The following is a 15446-nucleotide window of genomic DNA, read 5'->3' on the forward strand; positions in this document are numbered from 1 at the left end:
GACCTTGACGACTTCAGCCCAACTCTGAGATAAAACATCTGGCTTTCGGTAACTAAAACTGAACCCTGACTTGGGAATGTACTAATAACCCTGAGCAAAGAAGCCGTCTGATCAATAACTCTTCATACAATCCACCCACGTCACATTTTCACAATGGCATCCCAACTGTTACCTCTCGGTGAGTAGCCTTGCATAGGGACTACCAATATATCAAGGCTATATTCTGACTCTTCTATGTAGAGCTGATCGACAAGTGTGTGGGCTCTAGGATTTGGGTCATTATGAAGGGCGATAAGGGTGAGAGACGAGTTTCTGTATTCTCATAAACGATTGTGCTGAAAAAGTGATAGAATTCAGCGGAACTCTCGTCGGTTTTGATGACTACGTTAGTGAGTATTGCTCTCCCAGTTCGTGTCTTCTGAAACTAATCACAAGTATAGACATGGTTCTGGAGGACGTGACCGAGTTGTATGAGTAACATCTCCATCATTGCATTTCCATTACTGGCTAACTCAATAGTGACTACTCGGGTAACCACACTAAACTTCCCAAGATTCTGTTGAACGGCAACAACATCTGCATGGTGAGTCAATCGCAACTCATTGTCTGCTTTTTGTACTAAGACTTTCTCAGTTGATCCCAGGTGGTGAAGGTCCAGAAGGAGCTGCCTGAGAATGATCTACCAGGATCATAAACATCGCAAAACCTATTCCGATCGAGATTCACCTCGAACGCAGGACTCCCTATTTTAGATTCAAGCAAACCTGGCGCTACCTGCTTTATACATGTGTCCCGGCATGCACATTGAGAGAAAACAAGGACCGCAGTATAGCTCAGAAGAGTCTAATCTTGAGCTTATTCCAGTTTACATCTGGCTAAAAATAAATAAGCAGTAATCTGCAGCCCCCAAACGCCGACCGTCCATGATGCCTGTCCGTTTTAGATGACCCCTAATATGATCGTGGTAATGAACGCGGAACTCAGTGACCGTTCTGCATGTTTCCCTGCTCACCAGTGTTCGTGATGCGTCTCAATTCCCACTCTCGCGTGAACTCCTGATGCAGCATCTCGAGCTGTTTAATAAGCTTCTCACAGACAGAAGTAAAGACATCTCGAGGGGTGATGGTCCCGTCTGTCTGGACTCGTATGAAAAGCTCCGGAACATTGGGGTGAGCGACTGTGTTTGATGTCAGCACAAGATTGGCCGAGGGCGACGGGGTTTTTACTCTTATATCCAGCCATGTAGACATTGGGGTGCATCTTCAGGTGCTCGGAGAGAAGGTTACCAAGAGTGTGGTCTTCTTTCATGAGAACAAAATCGGAGGTATTGGACATCCCTGGGAATACTGTGAGCACGGGATATACACAACTCGCAAGAGAGCTAACCTGAGAAAACCTTCTCCTCGATCTTCTTCTCACCCTCTCCGAGTAAGAAGAGCTCGAAACTATTAAGTTTGTTAGCCTGCGTAGATGCCGAGTAGTTCAAAGTAACGTAACGGGTCATCTTGGAGATTGAAGTGCTTGGGGTTACCGCCAGCCATTGTTTAATATTTGGTGAAAAGACAAATATATGCTATGTTCTTTTTATGGTGTTGACATAGATGAGATGAGCTTGACTCGCTTGAGGAAAAAGCTCTTTTTTTTATTGCTTCGGAAGGGCTTTTGAAGGTCGTGATATAACTCTTCTGACAGTGCCCGCCACTGGCAAGGCAAATGAACACAGGACATAGAACCAAAGAAATTGACAGTTATTGGATCGCTTTCAGACATTCGAAAAATAGTACTGCTTGAGGAAGCTGAGCACATATGCTTGAGGGCAATGCCAACTAACTCTGCCAGTCACAAGAAATGCATTCTAAGCCATATGAACTGACAACTTGTCAGAGTAAAAGTTCTTCCCTATGCCAAGGCACAAACCGATTGCCTAATCAACATTGGATATTTGGCTTCACATGGCGCTTGACAAAGCAGTATACTGCATGTTGGGAGCGTTGTAGTATTCGACTCGGACTTGGTTGTCCGTCTCTTGTTGCCGACTTAAAGAGCAAGGAGCATGAAAGCACACGAAACCAGACCAGAATAAAGAAGCGGAGAGACATAGAGAGAGAGAGAGAGAGAGACAGAAAAAGGTAATCTTACCGATCTGGCGCGTTCATCTTCGGTTCTTGATCCGGGTGCTAGACGGTTTGAGATTTGGCGGTAAAGTGGCGATTACAGGAAAAGTCCAAGGATGTCGGCAACCTGCGTTTCGTATCGCTTGAATCACTCGGTGAGCAATTCTGAGGATAGAACAAACCTAGAGGATACAGCACCAAAAAGACCCAAAAAGAAGTAGTATCTTGAGCGAGTAGTACAAGTTGTGAACAAAGACTTAAAGAATAAAGCAAGGTGATGTAGGGGCTGCCTTCAGAGGCTTAAAGCTTCCAGACGTGACAGAAGGCTAAAGGTCGGTTAATCACGACAATGCATCCAACCTCAACCTTCCGATGGCACGCTTACAATTCTGTCATGCATTGACTTTCACCGTTGCAGGCTCAACGATGAAGTTCCTTTGTCATGCCGCGCATTCAGCCGTCTTTGTTGCGGCGTGCTAGGCGCCTTTCGCCACACATTGCAAGCCTTCTTCCAGCTTGTCGGGACCTAAAATCTGCCCAGAATGAACTACGCTGGTTAAGAAGCCATGTCGATGAATCACGGTCACGACATAAATCATGGCAGCTAGACAACCTATGTCGAAGAAGAGGGCGTGGTGAGCCTCTTCAGTATGTCCTCGGCTCTCAGCCATTTGGTTCACTCGACATCAAGTGCAAACCAGGTGTTTTAATACCTAGACCAGAAACCGAAGCATACACTCTCCACCTAACAAACCTCGTCAAATCAGGAGAGCTTTTAGGACAAGACGTAAGGAAACTCGACCGTGGAGTAAACTTAATCGACTTCTGCACAGGAACTGGCTGTATACCTCTTGGGGTTTTCTCATCTCTCCAACACTCGGTTGACAACTTGACCGTGCGAGGAGTGGACATTTCGCCTGTAGCCCTCCGACTCGCACAGGAGAATATCGCGTGGAACGTCAGCCTAGGAAACTTGATTGAGCCTACAAAAAACAAGCGGCTTGACATCACAAGGGCAAACGTTTTCAGTGATGGCGACATGCAGCAGCTCGCCGTTACTCCCTGGGATATTCTTGTGTCTAATCCTCCATACATCTCGGAAGATATCTGGCATCACGGCCGTGGACAACTCGGATATTCAGTCCGAAAATATGAGCCGCGTCTCGCATTGGTTCCCGATAAAGACATCCCTTGCCCGAGTGAATGCAACCCAGAAGACGTCTTTTACGCTCGACTCTTGGACATTGCAGAACTCCTAAAGCCGAGGGTGGTACTATTCGAAATCGGCGACGAGAAGCAGGCTCGTCGTGTGTTGCAGCTGTACTTCGGTCACCCAATCGCCCAAAAGTCAAGGACTGAAATTTGGCGTGACTGGCCTGACATCGAGGGAGCGAAGGATACAGAGATTGTTCTGCATCTCAAGGAATCAAAGGAAGAATGTCGAGTTCCGGTGAAAGGTGATGGTCTTATACGATCCATTCTGATTCACAACCTGGAACGGGCGGAGCGATAGAGTAGTGGAGGAACAGACGCTTAGGAGCCTGCCAAGGTATTCTTCCCTCCAGTATTACCTAAATCCTTATTCAATTCGTTTCACTACTCAAGTACTGAAAAGACTAAATATGGTATATCTCACATCATGGTATGGTAGGGGAAGCAAGAAAACTTAAGACCCGAATCCTAAGCGACAAAAAGATTTAGGTAAATTAGCCTAAGCTTAAGGGGTTCTTTACTAAGTATATTTTGGTATCTTATCTTAAAGTCCGAAGTTTTCTTGCTCCGTGGGGGTAGCTATAAGGAATATTCTCTTATGATGGTAATCCCTATGAAGCAGACAGCGCCTTAGCCAAGAGTTCTATAATACTTACATCCATCATCAGCACTGGCAATTGAGGCGCAAGTTGCCACTGCTAACTTCAACACCGGTCTGTGACGATGAAGTTGAAAAGTACAACAATTGGCTACCGAACCACTTAACCATATCAATGTACCTGTTACTTCACAACATTAGGTACCTACCTGATGTCAATCGTCATAGAGCCGAACAGAAGTAGGCATCACTCAGTGACGTACCTGACACATTCCCTGAGGCGATCATGTCAGCCAATCCTCTCACCTTCCGCCCTCAGTGGACCCCAGCGATTTCCCCAACACGTGATCCTCCATTTTTCGAGCTAAGCAACCGCTGTAGACTCATCACCAGAAGCTTTCACTTGGTGGTGTCATCCAACATATTCAGATTCATCCATTGGCGCTGGGACTCCAAGTTCTCGCCATATACGACTGTATACCGGCCTCAAATATCAGTCAATAGCCTTTTTGGCTTGAGCCGTGCTACCCTATGAGATAGCACGGCGCTCTCAATTACCTTACCTTTATCTTTACACAACCCCGGTAGTTCCGCACTTGCGCCAGCCTGCGTTGCCCGCCATGTCGAGGTTTTTAAGACAATCAAGCCAGCTCGCACGAGCGACAAGACTGTCAACGCAGCCTGCACTACGGTTATGTGCAAGACCTTCACTTGTCGCCAGATCGATTCCTGCAAAGACTTCTGCCGCATTCGCCATTCGAGCAAGGACATATTCCTCGCAGCCCCCACCTCCCAGCAAAGATCCCCGATCAAACTCCGACAAAGATGATGAGCATGGAAGCAAGTCATTAAACCAACAAAGTGCAAAGAATGGGCCCGATGAAAGCAAGCCTGAAGCACCAAAGCCGCCACCTCTGCCCGAAGGCTGGATTCACTTGAACAAGGAGGAACTTGCACATCTCGAGGAATTTACAAGTCGACTTCCAGAGGCTCAAAGGCCGGTGGCGAAGGATATTCTCGAGAAACTTCAGATTGTTGGCGCTCCTGCTGAGACCCGAGATCTTCTTCAGAAGCAACGGCAGAACGGCAACCTTTCGATTTTGGACAAAGGAAGACTTATGCGATGTGTATACATGGTTACAGAAAGGATAATAGAGTTGGAGGACCAACAAGACAACCGGGATGGGCAATTCTCATCCTTCCGCATGGACCAGCAATCGAAGGCCCAGGACGGAAAGGGTGGCGCTGACAAGTCGAAGCAGCAGCAGCAGCAGCAGCAGAAGGGCGGTAAGCCACCTAAGAATGAGCGCAGCGGGTGGCTGGAGGCTGTTCAGACTGGTATCGCCATTGGTGTCACTGTATGGATTGCGGAGCTCTTTGCCAACCCTTTCTCTGAGAAGGAGATCACTTGGCAAGAGATGCGAAAAGCATTCCTGGATAAGGGCCTGGTTCAGAAGCTGATTGTTGTCAATGGCTCTCACGTCCGGGTAGAGCTCCATCCATCTGCAACTGGAGCTACTGGCGAGGGCGGACAACCCGCGAGAAAGAGCTACGTGTTCTCCATCGGGTCTGTTGAGTCCTTCGAGCGAAAGTTGGAACAGGCGCAAGACGAGCTGGGTATTCCGCCCTCTGAGAGAATACCTGTGAGCTATGAGGCTGGCGGTAGCACCCTTGGCAACCTTCTTTTAGCCTTTGGTCCTACACTGCTCTTTATCGGGTTGATCCTATGGACTCAGCGGTCAATGGGTGGACGAGGTGGTGCTGGAGGGGGTATGTTCAACTTCGGCAAGAGCAAGGCTAAGAAATTCAACGCCGAGAGTGCTGTTAAGGTCAAGTTCTCAGATGTTGCTGGCCTCGAAGAGGCAAAAACCGAGATCATGGAGTTTGTGAGCTTCCTGAAGCAGCCCGAGAAATTCGAAAAGCTGGGTGCCAAGATCCCTCGAGGTGCTATCTTAGCTGGTCCTCCTGGTACTGGTAAGACATTGCTTGCCAAGGCCACGGCCGGCGAGTCAGGAGTACCCTTCTTCAGTGTGAGCGGTTCTGAATTCGTTGAAATGTTTGTCGGTGTCGGCCCTTCACGTGTGAGAGATCTGTTCGCCGAAGGACGTAAAAACGCCCCTTGCATCATCTTCATTGACGAGATTGACGCAATTGGACGTGCGCGACAGGAGAGTGGCCGGGGATTTGGTGGTAACGATGAGCGGGAAGCAACTTTGAACCAGATTCTCACTGAGATGGATGGTTTCAATACCCGCGAGCAGGTTGTTGTTCTTGCTGGTACTAATCGAGCGGATATGCTCGACAAGGCCTTGATGCGACCAGGACGATTTGACCGACATATCTTCATTGACCGTCCTACAATGAAAGGCCGCCAGGAGATCTTCAAGGTGTATCTGAACAAGATTGTGACGAATGAGGACCACGAATACCTTGTTGGTCGTCTCGCAACTCTCACCCCTGGCTTCTCTGGTGCTGATATTGCCAACGTTGTCAACGAGGCTGCTCTTATTGGTATGTTCTACCGGCTATCCTGATTTTGTGTGTTGCCTGGCTAACTTTGCCTAGCTGCCCGAGGCAATGCTGATGAGGTCAAGATGGACCACTTCGAGCGGGCTATTGAGCGGGTTATCGGAGGTCTGGAGCGCAAGTCTCTCGTGCTGAAGCCAGAGGAGAAGAAGACTGTTGCATACCATGAGGCTGGCCACGCCATCTGTGGTTGGTTCCTGGAGCACGCTGACCCTCTTCTCAAGGTCTCTATCATTCCCCGTGGCCAAGGCGCTCTGGGTTATGCTCAGTACCTGCCCCAGGATGCTTACCTGATGAACACCGACCAGCTCATGGACCGAATGGCTATGACAATGGGTGGCCGTGTGTCTGAGGAGCTTCATTTCCCCACCGTGACAACAGGTGCTAGTGATGACTTCAAGAAGGTTTCCCAGATGGCACGAAATATGGTAACCCAATGGGGTATGTCCGAGAAGGTGGGCCCTGTTTACTTCGAGAATGACCCCAACCGCATGCAGAAGCCATTTGCCGAATCTACTGCCCAGCAGATCGACCAGGAGGTTTCCCGAATTGTGGAGGCAGCCTACCAGCGTTGCCGAGACCTTCTGACATCGAAAAAGGAGGAAGTTGGGTTAATCGCCCAGGAGTTGCTCAAGAAGGAGGTTCTTGTCCGAGATGACATGGTTCGTATCTTGGGCAAGCGGCCATTCGGTGACAACGAGGATTTTGAGAAATACTTTGGTGGCGGTAAGGAGGAGAGCACACCCCCACCATTCCCTGAGGAGACAGATACGCCTAAGGATCCCCCTACCCCTGCCCCAGCTTTCAAAAAGCTTGAGTAGAGTCGAAAAGAAAAATCGCCAAGCACATGGTTGGTGAAGGTAGTTTCCGTGGTACGATCGACGATAATCGGTCATGCACAGTGCTGCGGAGGCAAGACAGGAGAAGGAATACCGGAGAACTTGAGGCAGAGCGAGGATTGGCTGTGTAGCAACGAGGATAAGGGCGAGGCTCGCCTCCGAACCGAGGAGTCTGATGTCAGACCAGGACATTACGATAATCCGTCGGGAGGAGGCAACACGGGCTCTGGCGGCCACAGCAAGGCGCAAAGAAAAGCGGCACTCTACTCTACCAAACATTTGATCAATTCCTTTGGATGTTTAATGCATTATCAGCAGAACCGGCACATCGCACCATCAACAGTAATCTCGTCGTGTTGGAAAGCCTGGAGGTCGAGGCCAGCAACAGCCGTGTAACATTGTATTCTAGGTTATAGAACTGTAAAACATATATATTGATGACCGAATTGTCTGTTTTGGCAGTGACGATTGAAACGTTTTTGGATTAGCTAGGCTCATAAATCTTGCAAAAGTAGGATAAGAAATCGTCAGGTTCATGTTGCTAGATGCTCCATGTCTCACTCAGGAGCAGGCAGATGAGGGTCTAGATATCTCAGAGAAGCCGAGTTGATGCGAGCCATTTGAGCAAATGGCATCCCGGCCTGAAACCTGACCCAAAACTACCCATAGTTACTAAAAATGATGAATAGAGGTCTACTAATTTTACCTAAATATTTTTATCATTTAGGATAGAGGCTTTCTTGCCTCACCTAGCCAGATAATACTGTAGTTTAGGCGATGTCATCTAAGGGGCCGAAACATGTGAAAACCAGCCCCGTTGAGGAACTAACAGAACAAATAGTAATAGAGAATGTCGATCCTAGTGACGTTGGCATGGTCTGAAGCAACCGGCGGCCGTCAAACGTTAATCTAATATAAGTCAAGATCTCGCGATTATCATCGACCCCGAGCTGATTCTGTGAAGCTGATTGGCCGAGAAAGTTCCTCTGCTGACCGAGGCTTAGGAGGCTCTGCTCCCGTGGCGTAACAGCGTGTGCCGAAAAGGGTAATAAAAAGGTACAAGTTTTGGCGACATCATGCACATGTTGACAGCAAAAGAGCCATTAGCAGGGTCAAGGTGGGCTGTCAACGTCAATATTGGCATCCATGTGGGACGGCTGGCAGGACTTGGACGAAAGGTTCCGTGCATGTCATGATGAAGAAGGACTGGGATGATCGTATTTTGAGGTGTTCTAGGCTATTATGATGATGATAAACTCACAAGATTGGATAATTCAAAGCGCGTGCAATGTTGTTGGTTATCTCTGTACATATTCGGGTATACGAGATGTACCTTGCTTCTCATATCGCCTCGAGACATGCTGTCTTAATAAGCACCCCGATCCCCCACAATCGAGGTTTTTGTTTTGTCCGTTTGGCCGGTAATAAACGCGTATCGCTTTTGGTCTAAGCATGCATGCAATTGAGTCGCTTGTATTCTATTGGCTGCTAAAGTGTCAGGATCGCATCACGGTTATAGAGGCTACTCTTAGCTACTCTTACATCACATTAAAATAACTAGCCCAATCAAGGTGCCTCTTTTTACGGCTTTACCCTGTGCGAGTCCTGATTAGTGGTTTTTATCGACCGGCAGTCCCTTTGACTTTCTTGTAAGGTATATATTGATGCAGTCCTTTTCCCTTTTCGTTACTTATCATGGTGAGCATTGGATGTAACCAAGACAGGGATGTTGTCATGTTTAGATACTGAGTGGAGTCAACAATCAATCACTTTCTCCGAAGACTGGTAGCCTAAGTCAAGTCAAGACAAGAAGACCCTTGTATCGGCGACATTCTTGGGCGGCCGATTTTGATCCTTTCTTATATTTATATCAACTTTGTTGGTATCCGCTTTATCTCGTTTTACTGACTCGACTATTAATCACGGAATCTCCTCACTCATAAGTCACCGTTTGAGGTGCGCCGCTCGTTGATCGAGACAACCTACAACAATCTCTCGTCAAGCCTCGTACCATTACAACACTTTTCGTCATCATTTCTAGAGGGAATCATTATGGTTTCACCTTCACCAGGACACGAAAGAGACCACGAGGAAATGTCCTCACCTCAGCAAAAACGAGAGGCTTGGTGGAAAATCCACCTCTTTCGTGGTATGGTTAGTGACATCCGTCGACGAATACCATACTATGTTAGCGACTGGACGGATGCGTGGGACTATCGTGTAGTCCCTGCCACAGTGTATATGTATTTTGCCAAGTCAGTATCTCTATCTTGTCTTCTTGTCTTCGTTGCATATTAAACAACATGTGACGCTGACTTCTCATCAAGCATCCTACCTGCTCTGGCATTTTCTCTCGACATGTTCCAGAAAACAGGCTCGAACTATGGCGTCAACGAAGTTTTACTCTCCTCTGTTCTTGGGGCGGTCATATTCTCTCTATTTGCTGCACAACCGCTTGTTATTGTCGGAGTTACGGGTATTTTGACCTCCCCGTTCTACTACACCGAGTTGTTCCTCTAACGATGCTTCTCTAGGTCCAATCACCGTCTTCAACTAGTTAGACCACTGCTACTCACAAATAATTTTGCATCATGGAGCTGACTGGGCTTTTGAAGTACCGTATATGATATCATGAAACCAACCGGCGTCAATTATATTGGCTTCATGTGCTGGATCGGCATGTAAGTCAGCATTCACCGTACAACACGGGCTCTTTTCCACCGCACGATTCAGCAACTGATCCCTTCAGATGGTCACTGATCCTTCACTGGATTCTCGCCGTAACGAACTCCTGCAACTGGCTCCGGTGGGTCACACGTTTCCCCTGCGACATCTTTGGGTTTTACGTCGCCTTTATCTACCTCCAAAAGGGCATCCAAGTCCTCGAACATCTCGGCAGAGGACAGGAATTTTATCTCTCTATCGTTGCCGCTCTTCTTGTCTTCATGGTAGCATACGTATGCGGCGAACTTGGCGCAAGCAGTCTTTTCCGCCATCCCTTCCGTGTGTTTCTCAAGGACTATGGCACACCTTTGACAATCATCTTTTTCACAGGATTTGTCCATTTCGGCCGTATGCAGGAGGTTGATCTTGAGGTTTTGCCCACTGGCATCGCTTTTGAGCCTACCAGCGGCCGCGATTGGCTTGTTCGCTTCTGGGATTTGAGCGTGGGTGACATCTTTCTAGCACTGCCCTTTGCAATTCTCTTGACCATTCTCTTCTGGTTCGATCATAATGGTATGTCCTTACAGAATACATAATTTCTGGCATCCTTGCTAACAACCACAGTTTCTTCACTCATCGCCCAAGGCAGCGAGTTTCCTCTTCGAAAACCTGCTGGTTTCCACTGGGATATCTTCCTCCTCGGTTTAACAACTGGTGTTGCAGGTATTCTTGGCCTACCATTCCCCAATGGTCTCATCCCTCAAGCACCCTTCCACACCGAGTCGCTCTGCGTTACAAAAGCTGTCAAGGAAGATGATGAAGATGGCAACCCAGTAGGTGGTGGCTATTCCTTCGAGGTCACACACGTTGTAGAGCAACGATTTTCCAACTTTGCTCAAGGCCTCCTTACCTTGGGTACTATGACGGGTCCCCTTCTAGTGGTTCTTCACTTGATCCCCCACGGTGTGCTCGCGGGACTATTCTTTGTCATGGGTATCCAGGCCCTTGAAGGGAATGGTATTACTAGCAAGCTTGTCTTCCTAGCTCGCGATCGTGCCCTCACACCTTCAAACAGCCCCTTACTTCAAATTCGCCGGCGCTCAGCTATCTGGTACTTTGTCCTCATCGAGCTCGTTGGCTTCGGTGCCACTTTTGCTATCACTCAGACTGTAGCTGCTGTTGGCTTCCCTGTCATCATTTTTGCCCTAATACCAATCCGAGCTCTCCTCCTCCCGTACATATTCTCCCCCGAGGAACTCTCTCTTCTTGACCAACCAACAGCCTCCGAGTTCATCATGGAAGGAATTGGGGGGTCATGGGGCGGCAAGGACGATGAGAAGCCTGCTTTGCAGCAGAACAATGCCCGCCGACGGCCAGAACATCACGATAGTGTGCTTGCGTATCCCGGTGCTCCTAGGAAGAGCCAGGAGGATCTTGCAGAGCTAGGACAAATACAGTCTGGACAGAGCACAGCGACAAGAAGGAGGAGTTTAGAGAGACGGCCACAAAGAAAGCCAACCCCATAGAAAAGAGTATGATTTATGTTTTGGATAGAAAGATACAAGCCAGCGAGATAATATGTTTGGAGGATATACCATTGTTTGAGAGTCTCGTATCTCAAATAAAGTCTGTCTACATACGAAGCCACTTAAAGGATTCAGATAAAGCCTAGTCTGAGAAATCAAAAATCAGTCCTTGGTTAATTTAAGAGGAGGCAAGCCATCCTAGTCTAGGCAGGCATTGCTTGCAGAAAGATATGGCAATGAGTCCTGGTGCTGACATTGGTCATTAAATCTAGACGTGTCCATTACCCCTTGCCTGTCATGTTGTATAGCATGAACGCTCCAGACGCCAGTAATTATGCTACATAATATCTATTCATCGTCATCACTATCCACAACAAACCCACCACGTACACGCGGCCTTCGAGTGATGACAGGTGCTTCATCCTCATCCTCGTCTCCATTCTTATCCACGCCGCCCATTTCCTCATCCACGTCAGGCCGAGTCTTTTCAGCACTGATTCGTCTCCTCTTGCGGCCCTCTCCATCACTGCCATCTGGTAATGTTCCTTCTGGCTGCCCCTCGTTCTCTTCCTCAAGATTTGTATTCATTGCCCTACGAATGAAATCGTCACCAGAATCAGAATCGTGACCAGATTCGGAATCTCCACCTTCTTCCTGATGCTCTTCAGTACTTGATGCAGATTCTGTAGCTGCAATTCCACGCTTTCTAGTTGGCTTTCTAGACACAGGAAGGCGTTCCGCAGCGTGGCGGATGGCCGCTGCCTTTGCTGCTGTCTCACGTTCTCGAGCGAAGAAGGCTTCGTCGTACTCAGAATCAGTTTCATCGTCCTCGGGCCTTACAATCTTGGCTGATCTGTAGCTCATCGACTTTTCTTCCTCGTGTCTTCGCCTTTCTTTACGTTTCTTTTCCCTTTCTTCTTCGGTGAGTTCTTTTCGAGGCCTGCGTTTCCTGGGCGACTTCTTGGGGCCATCTTCTTCATCAATGGGCCTGCGCACCGTGGGACCAAGCGGTCCGAACATGGGGTCATCAAGCTCACCCTCCTCATCATCATCGAAATCGGCCTTCTTGCGTGGAGCACTCTTGCGTTTCAGCTGGTGATCTGCTAGAACACCCTCCTCAAATGTTGGAGGGTTGAACTCGGCTTGGTTGATGTAGTGGATAGCATCCTTGAGAACGTCGGCAGACACATCTGAAGGTATGATCCATGCAGACTCGGGCGTTTCTTCTGACGCCGGGCCTAATAATTGAAGACCGACGAGTTTCATAAGGAGTCGCATATGAGAGTTCTTGAACATGGCATTCCGGCGGTCCTTATCATCCGGACGCACATCTAAGCATTATTAGTAAACGAATAAAGACTTGAATATCAAGGTAAACTCACAAAATATAGAAGGCGCTTTTGGCCCCGACTCTGTTGGCTGCTCTTCAGCTTCGTCTTGTACAGGCTCAACTGAAGCCATTGCCTCTTCTGCTGCCACGAAGGCTCTACGTTCGCTCTCAGCGTCGCCGAGAATTTTCTTGACCCAAGCAACATGGTTTGCCTGGTTCTTGTCTAGCATTGCTCCAACGACAATGGCAATCTGTCGGTCCAGCTCTTCAGTGTTTTTGAAGACCAGCTCAGCTGCAGGTTTGGCTTTGCTGGCTGTAGTGACAGTTTGTCGTTCGAAACCGTACTCGAGAAAGAAGGCAGTGCTGGATCCCTTGCTGAAGAGCATCTCCACAAGCAGTTCTGGTCGCTGTTCAAGCTTCTTGAAGCATTTTCGCAGTATCTGCTTCACCAACTCTTCCCATTCTTTGAATATTCTAGAGGACTTATCAAGCGCAGCAGGGCCCTTGATCATGTTGTAAAAGAGGTGAATTATATCCACACGGAATAGCATGACACTCGCCTCTGCCTTGAAAGCCACGCGATAGAAGTATCGATGCGCTCGCTTGAGTTGCGAGTCTGTCAGATCACGGTAATACTTGGTGAAAGTGACAAATGTATCGACTACGCTCTGGGGCGTAAAACGCGTTGCAAATCGATGAAAGTCGAACTTTCTTTCTTTAGTGGTTCGCTCGGCGGATGCGGCGTCATTATCTGAACCGTCATTCTCGTCGTTGTCATTCTCGATCCCTGCAGCGTCTTGGGCAGCCTTCTTCTTCCGTCGAGTGCGCTTCCGCGAGCGAACTTGCATGTCAATGTTCTGCTTAGAGTATCCTTCCAGTATACGGAGGAAGTGGTGGACGAGTTCCGTGGCAGCGTCAAGATAGTTGAAGCTTTGATCCTTGTAAGTTCTGATGATGGTGGCAATTGCGTCGTGGGTGGCTTCTTCGTAAAACAGACGACTGAGCACGTTCTCGGCGATCTCTTCGTTGTCCTCGTTGCCTGACTCTGACATTTCCTGCACGGTGAGAAGAATCTGGGTAAAGCAACGCATAACGGCGGTTAGTTCATGCCAATCTTTCATCTCGAGCGACTCATGAAGAGCCTTATTGAGAGTGATGAACATCTCCTGGTTGAGAACACCTGCAACAAGGTTGAAACTGCTGATATCCTCGCTGGGATTCTTACTCGACTGTTTCCCTGCCTTGCGCCTCATGCGCTCGGCTTCTAAGAACCATGCCACCAGGTAGAAAAACTGACGGCGATGATACTGCATTACATGCGGTGCCTCTCTATCAATGGTTTTGCGGACATGTTGGAATAGGGGGTTAAAGCCCGAGTCAAGGAAGTCTTCGACAAACGACCGCAACTGGTCGTAAGCACGAGAATTAAGCTTAGTTGGTAACCCAAGATCTTTCTCATCTTTGTCTCCTTTTCGTGATCGGCGAGGAGGTCGGAAAGTCTTTGAGTTGTCCATCTTTTGGTTCCTCATCGTGGCATCAGCCAGTGCATCTTGACCCGAAAGTGATGACATCTTGCCGTCGTCTCGCTTCACCCAAATCATAGTACCGAATCGGTTATGGCGAGTTGGGCCTTTGCGGTTGTATGCCTTCAACATGGACGACTCCTTACTCATCATATCGGCAAGCTCTCCAGCCTTGGCCTTACTTAGCTGCTGCTCATTCATGAAGAGCTTTTCAATGTCGACTTGTTTCACTAGATGGTATATAATCTCCATGACAAATGTATCTTCAGTTCGAAAATCTTCTCCCATGTTGGACGCAAGCGTTAACAGCACGAGGAAGATATCTTGGTACGAGAATGCATCGATAGTGGCGGATCGAGATATTTGAGACTCATCGCCTTCGTATTTGACATCAGGAGGAGGCTCGATCATGGCGATATTACGGAGGAAGAACAAGACCAGCTTGATGATGCCTTGATCACGTTGTGTTCGATCGCCAATCGGTATTGCCATGGACGGGAGAGCCACCCGTACAGCTGTATGAAGTACGCGAGCTCCGTCGTAGTTGATAACGGCTCGCTTATATCCAACCTGGGCGAGCTCCAGAACTGGCATATGACGGTGGTGATTGACCGTCATACGCTCTCTATCTCTTGCCATCGGCCAGGTGAGAGGAACCATGAGCTCGAAGCAAGCCAGGGCTATCCTGGACTTGAATTTGCTGTCCGTGGCGTTTTCGGGCCACGTCGAGAGAATGGGGAGCAGGTCACCCTCGATCAAGTTCGCCTCGTGTATGCATCGCGCAACGTCCATCCGATTCGTCTTTTCGTCATAGAAGCGTATCCATCGTTTGAGATCTCGAAGAACCTCGAGGGCATCGTCACCGAGTTGATAGCCGCCATCGTCGTCGGCGCTGATACCTCCAAGCTGGAATTCACTTGTAAGAACGTTAAACTTATTGGTGTTATGGGAAAACTTACCGCTGAGACAAGGCTGTTGATATGCGCTCGCACTTCTGGGTGCACAATATCTGTTGATCCATCGGCTAACTCCATGATATTGTTTTACTAAACATTGACAGATAAAGAGTTGTCTATCTCTATTTACAGGTCGTGGGGTTATGCTGCCTCGACAA

The 15446-nt window shown here is 48.3% G+C and overlaps 6 protein-coding genes across 6 annotated transcripts; 4 read left to right on the forward strand and 2 right to left on the reverse strand.

Moving 5' to 3' along the window:
• Positions 1–153: 153 nt before the first annotated feature.
• On the forward strand, positions 154–672 carry BKA55DRAFT_684551 (uncharacterized protein; the record flags this gene model as incomplete). Its single annotated transcript, XM_046198657.1, has 6 exons — positions 154–178; positions 241–297; positions 351–389; positions 441–468; positions 520–583; positions 634–672. The coding sequence occupies 6 exons, from the start codon at positions 154–156 to the stop codon at positions 670–672; spliced, it is 252 nt and encodes an 83-aa protein (XP_046055102.1).
• A 308-nt stretch (positions 673–980) lies between these two features.
• BKA55DRAFT_684552 (DNA-directed RNA polymerase) lies at positions 981–1541 on the reverse strand (the record flags this gene model as incomplete). Its single annotated transcript, XM_046198658.1, has 4 exons — positions 981–1177; positions 1227–1337; positions 1387–1445; positions 1498–1541. 4 exons carry the CDS (start codon positions 1539–1541, stop codon positions 981–983), a joined length of 411 nt encoding a protein of 136 aa, XP_046055103.1.
• A 1015-nt stretch (positions 1542–2556) lies between these two features.
• BKA55DRAFT_501477 (S-adenosyl-L-methionine-dependent methyltransferase) lies at positions 2557–3627 on the forward strand (the record flags this gene model as incomplete). Its single annotated transcript, XM_046186831.1, has 1 exon — positions 2557–3627. The coding sequence occupies one exon, from the start codon at positions 2557–2559 to the stop codon at positions 3625–3627; it is 1071 nt and encodes a 356-aa protein (XP_046055104.1).
• A 917-nt stretch (positions 3628–4544) lies between these two features.
• On the forward strand, positions 4545–7271 carry BKA55DRAFT_589718 (peptidase family M41-domain-containing protein; the record flags this gene model as incomplete). The annotated part of the gene is made up of 2 exons (XM_046194986.1): positions 4545–6435; positions 6490–7271. The coding sequence occupies 2 exons, from the start codon at positions 4545–4547 to the stop codon at positions 7269–7271; spliced, it is 2673 nt and encodes an 890-aa protein (XP_046055105.1).
• A 2070-nt stretch (positions 7272–9341) lies between these two features.
• On the forward strand, positions 9342–11479 carry BKA55DRAFT_534070 (HCO3 transporter family-domain-containing protein; the record flags this gene model as incomplete). The annotated part of the gene is made up of 6 exons (XM_046189548.1): positions 9342–9544; positions 9617–9765; positions 9824–9845; positions 9905–9970; positions 10039–10526; positions 10578–11479. The coding sequence occupies 6 exons, from the start codon at positions 9342–9344 to the stop codon at positions 11477–11479; spliced, it is 1830 nt and encodes a 609-aa protein (XP_046055106.1).
• Positions 11480–11827: 348 nt separating this feature from the next.
• BKA55DRAFT_499444 (timeless protein-domain-containing protein) lies at positions 11828–15366 on the reverse strand (the record flags this gene model as incomplete). Its single annotated transcript, XM_046186654.1, has 3 exons — positions 11828–12810; positions 12862–15238; positions 15292–15366. The coding sequence occupies 3 exons, from the start codon at positions 15364–15366 to the stop codon at positions 11828–11830; spliced, it is 3435 nt and encodes a 1144-aa protein (XP_046055107.1).
• Between the last annotated feature and the right edge of the window lie 80 nt (positions 15367–15446).

This window comes from Fusarium redolens (genome assembly GCF_020744475.1).
Source record: "Fusarium redolens strain MPI-CAGE-AT-0023 chromosome Unknown BKA55scaffold_2, whole genome shotgun sequence".
In the NCBI taxonomy this organism is placed as follows: Eukaryota; Fungi; Ascomycota; class Sordariomycetes; order Hypocreales; family Nectriaceae; genus Fusarium; species Fusarium redolens.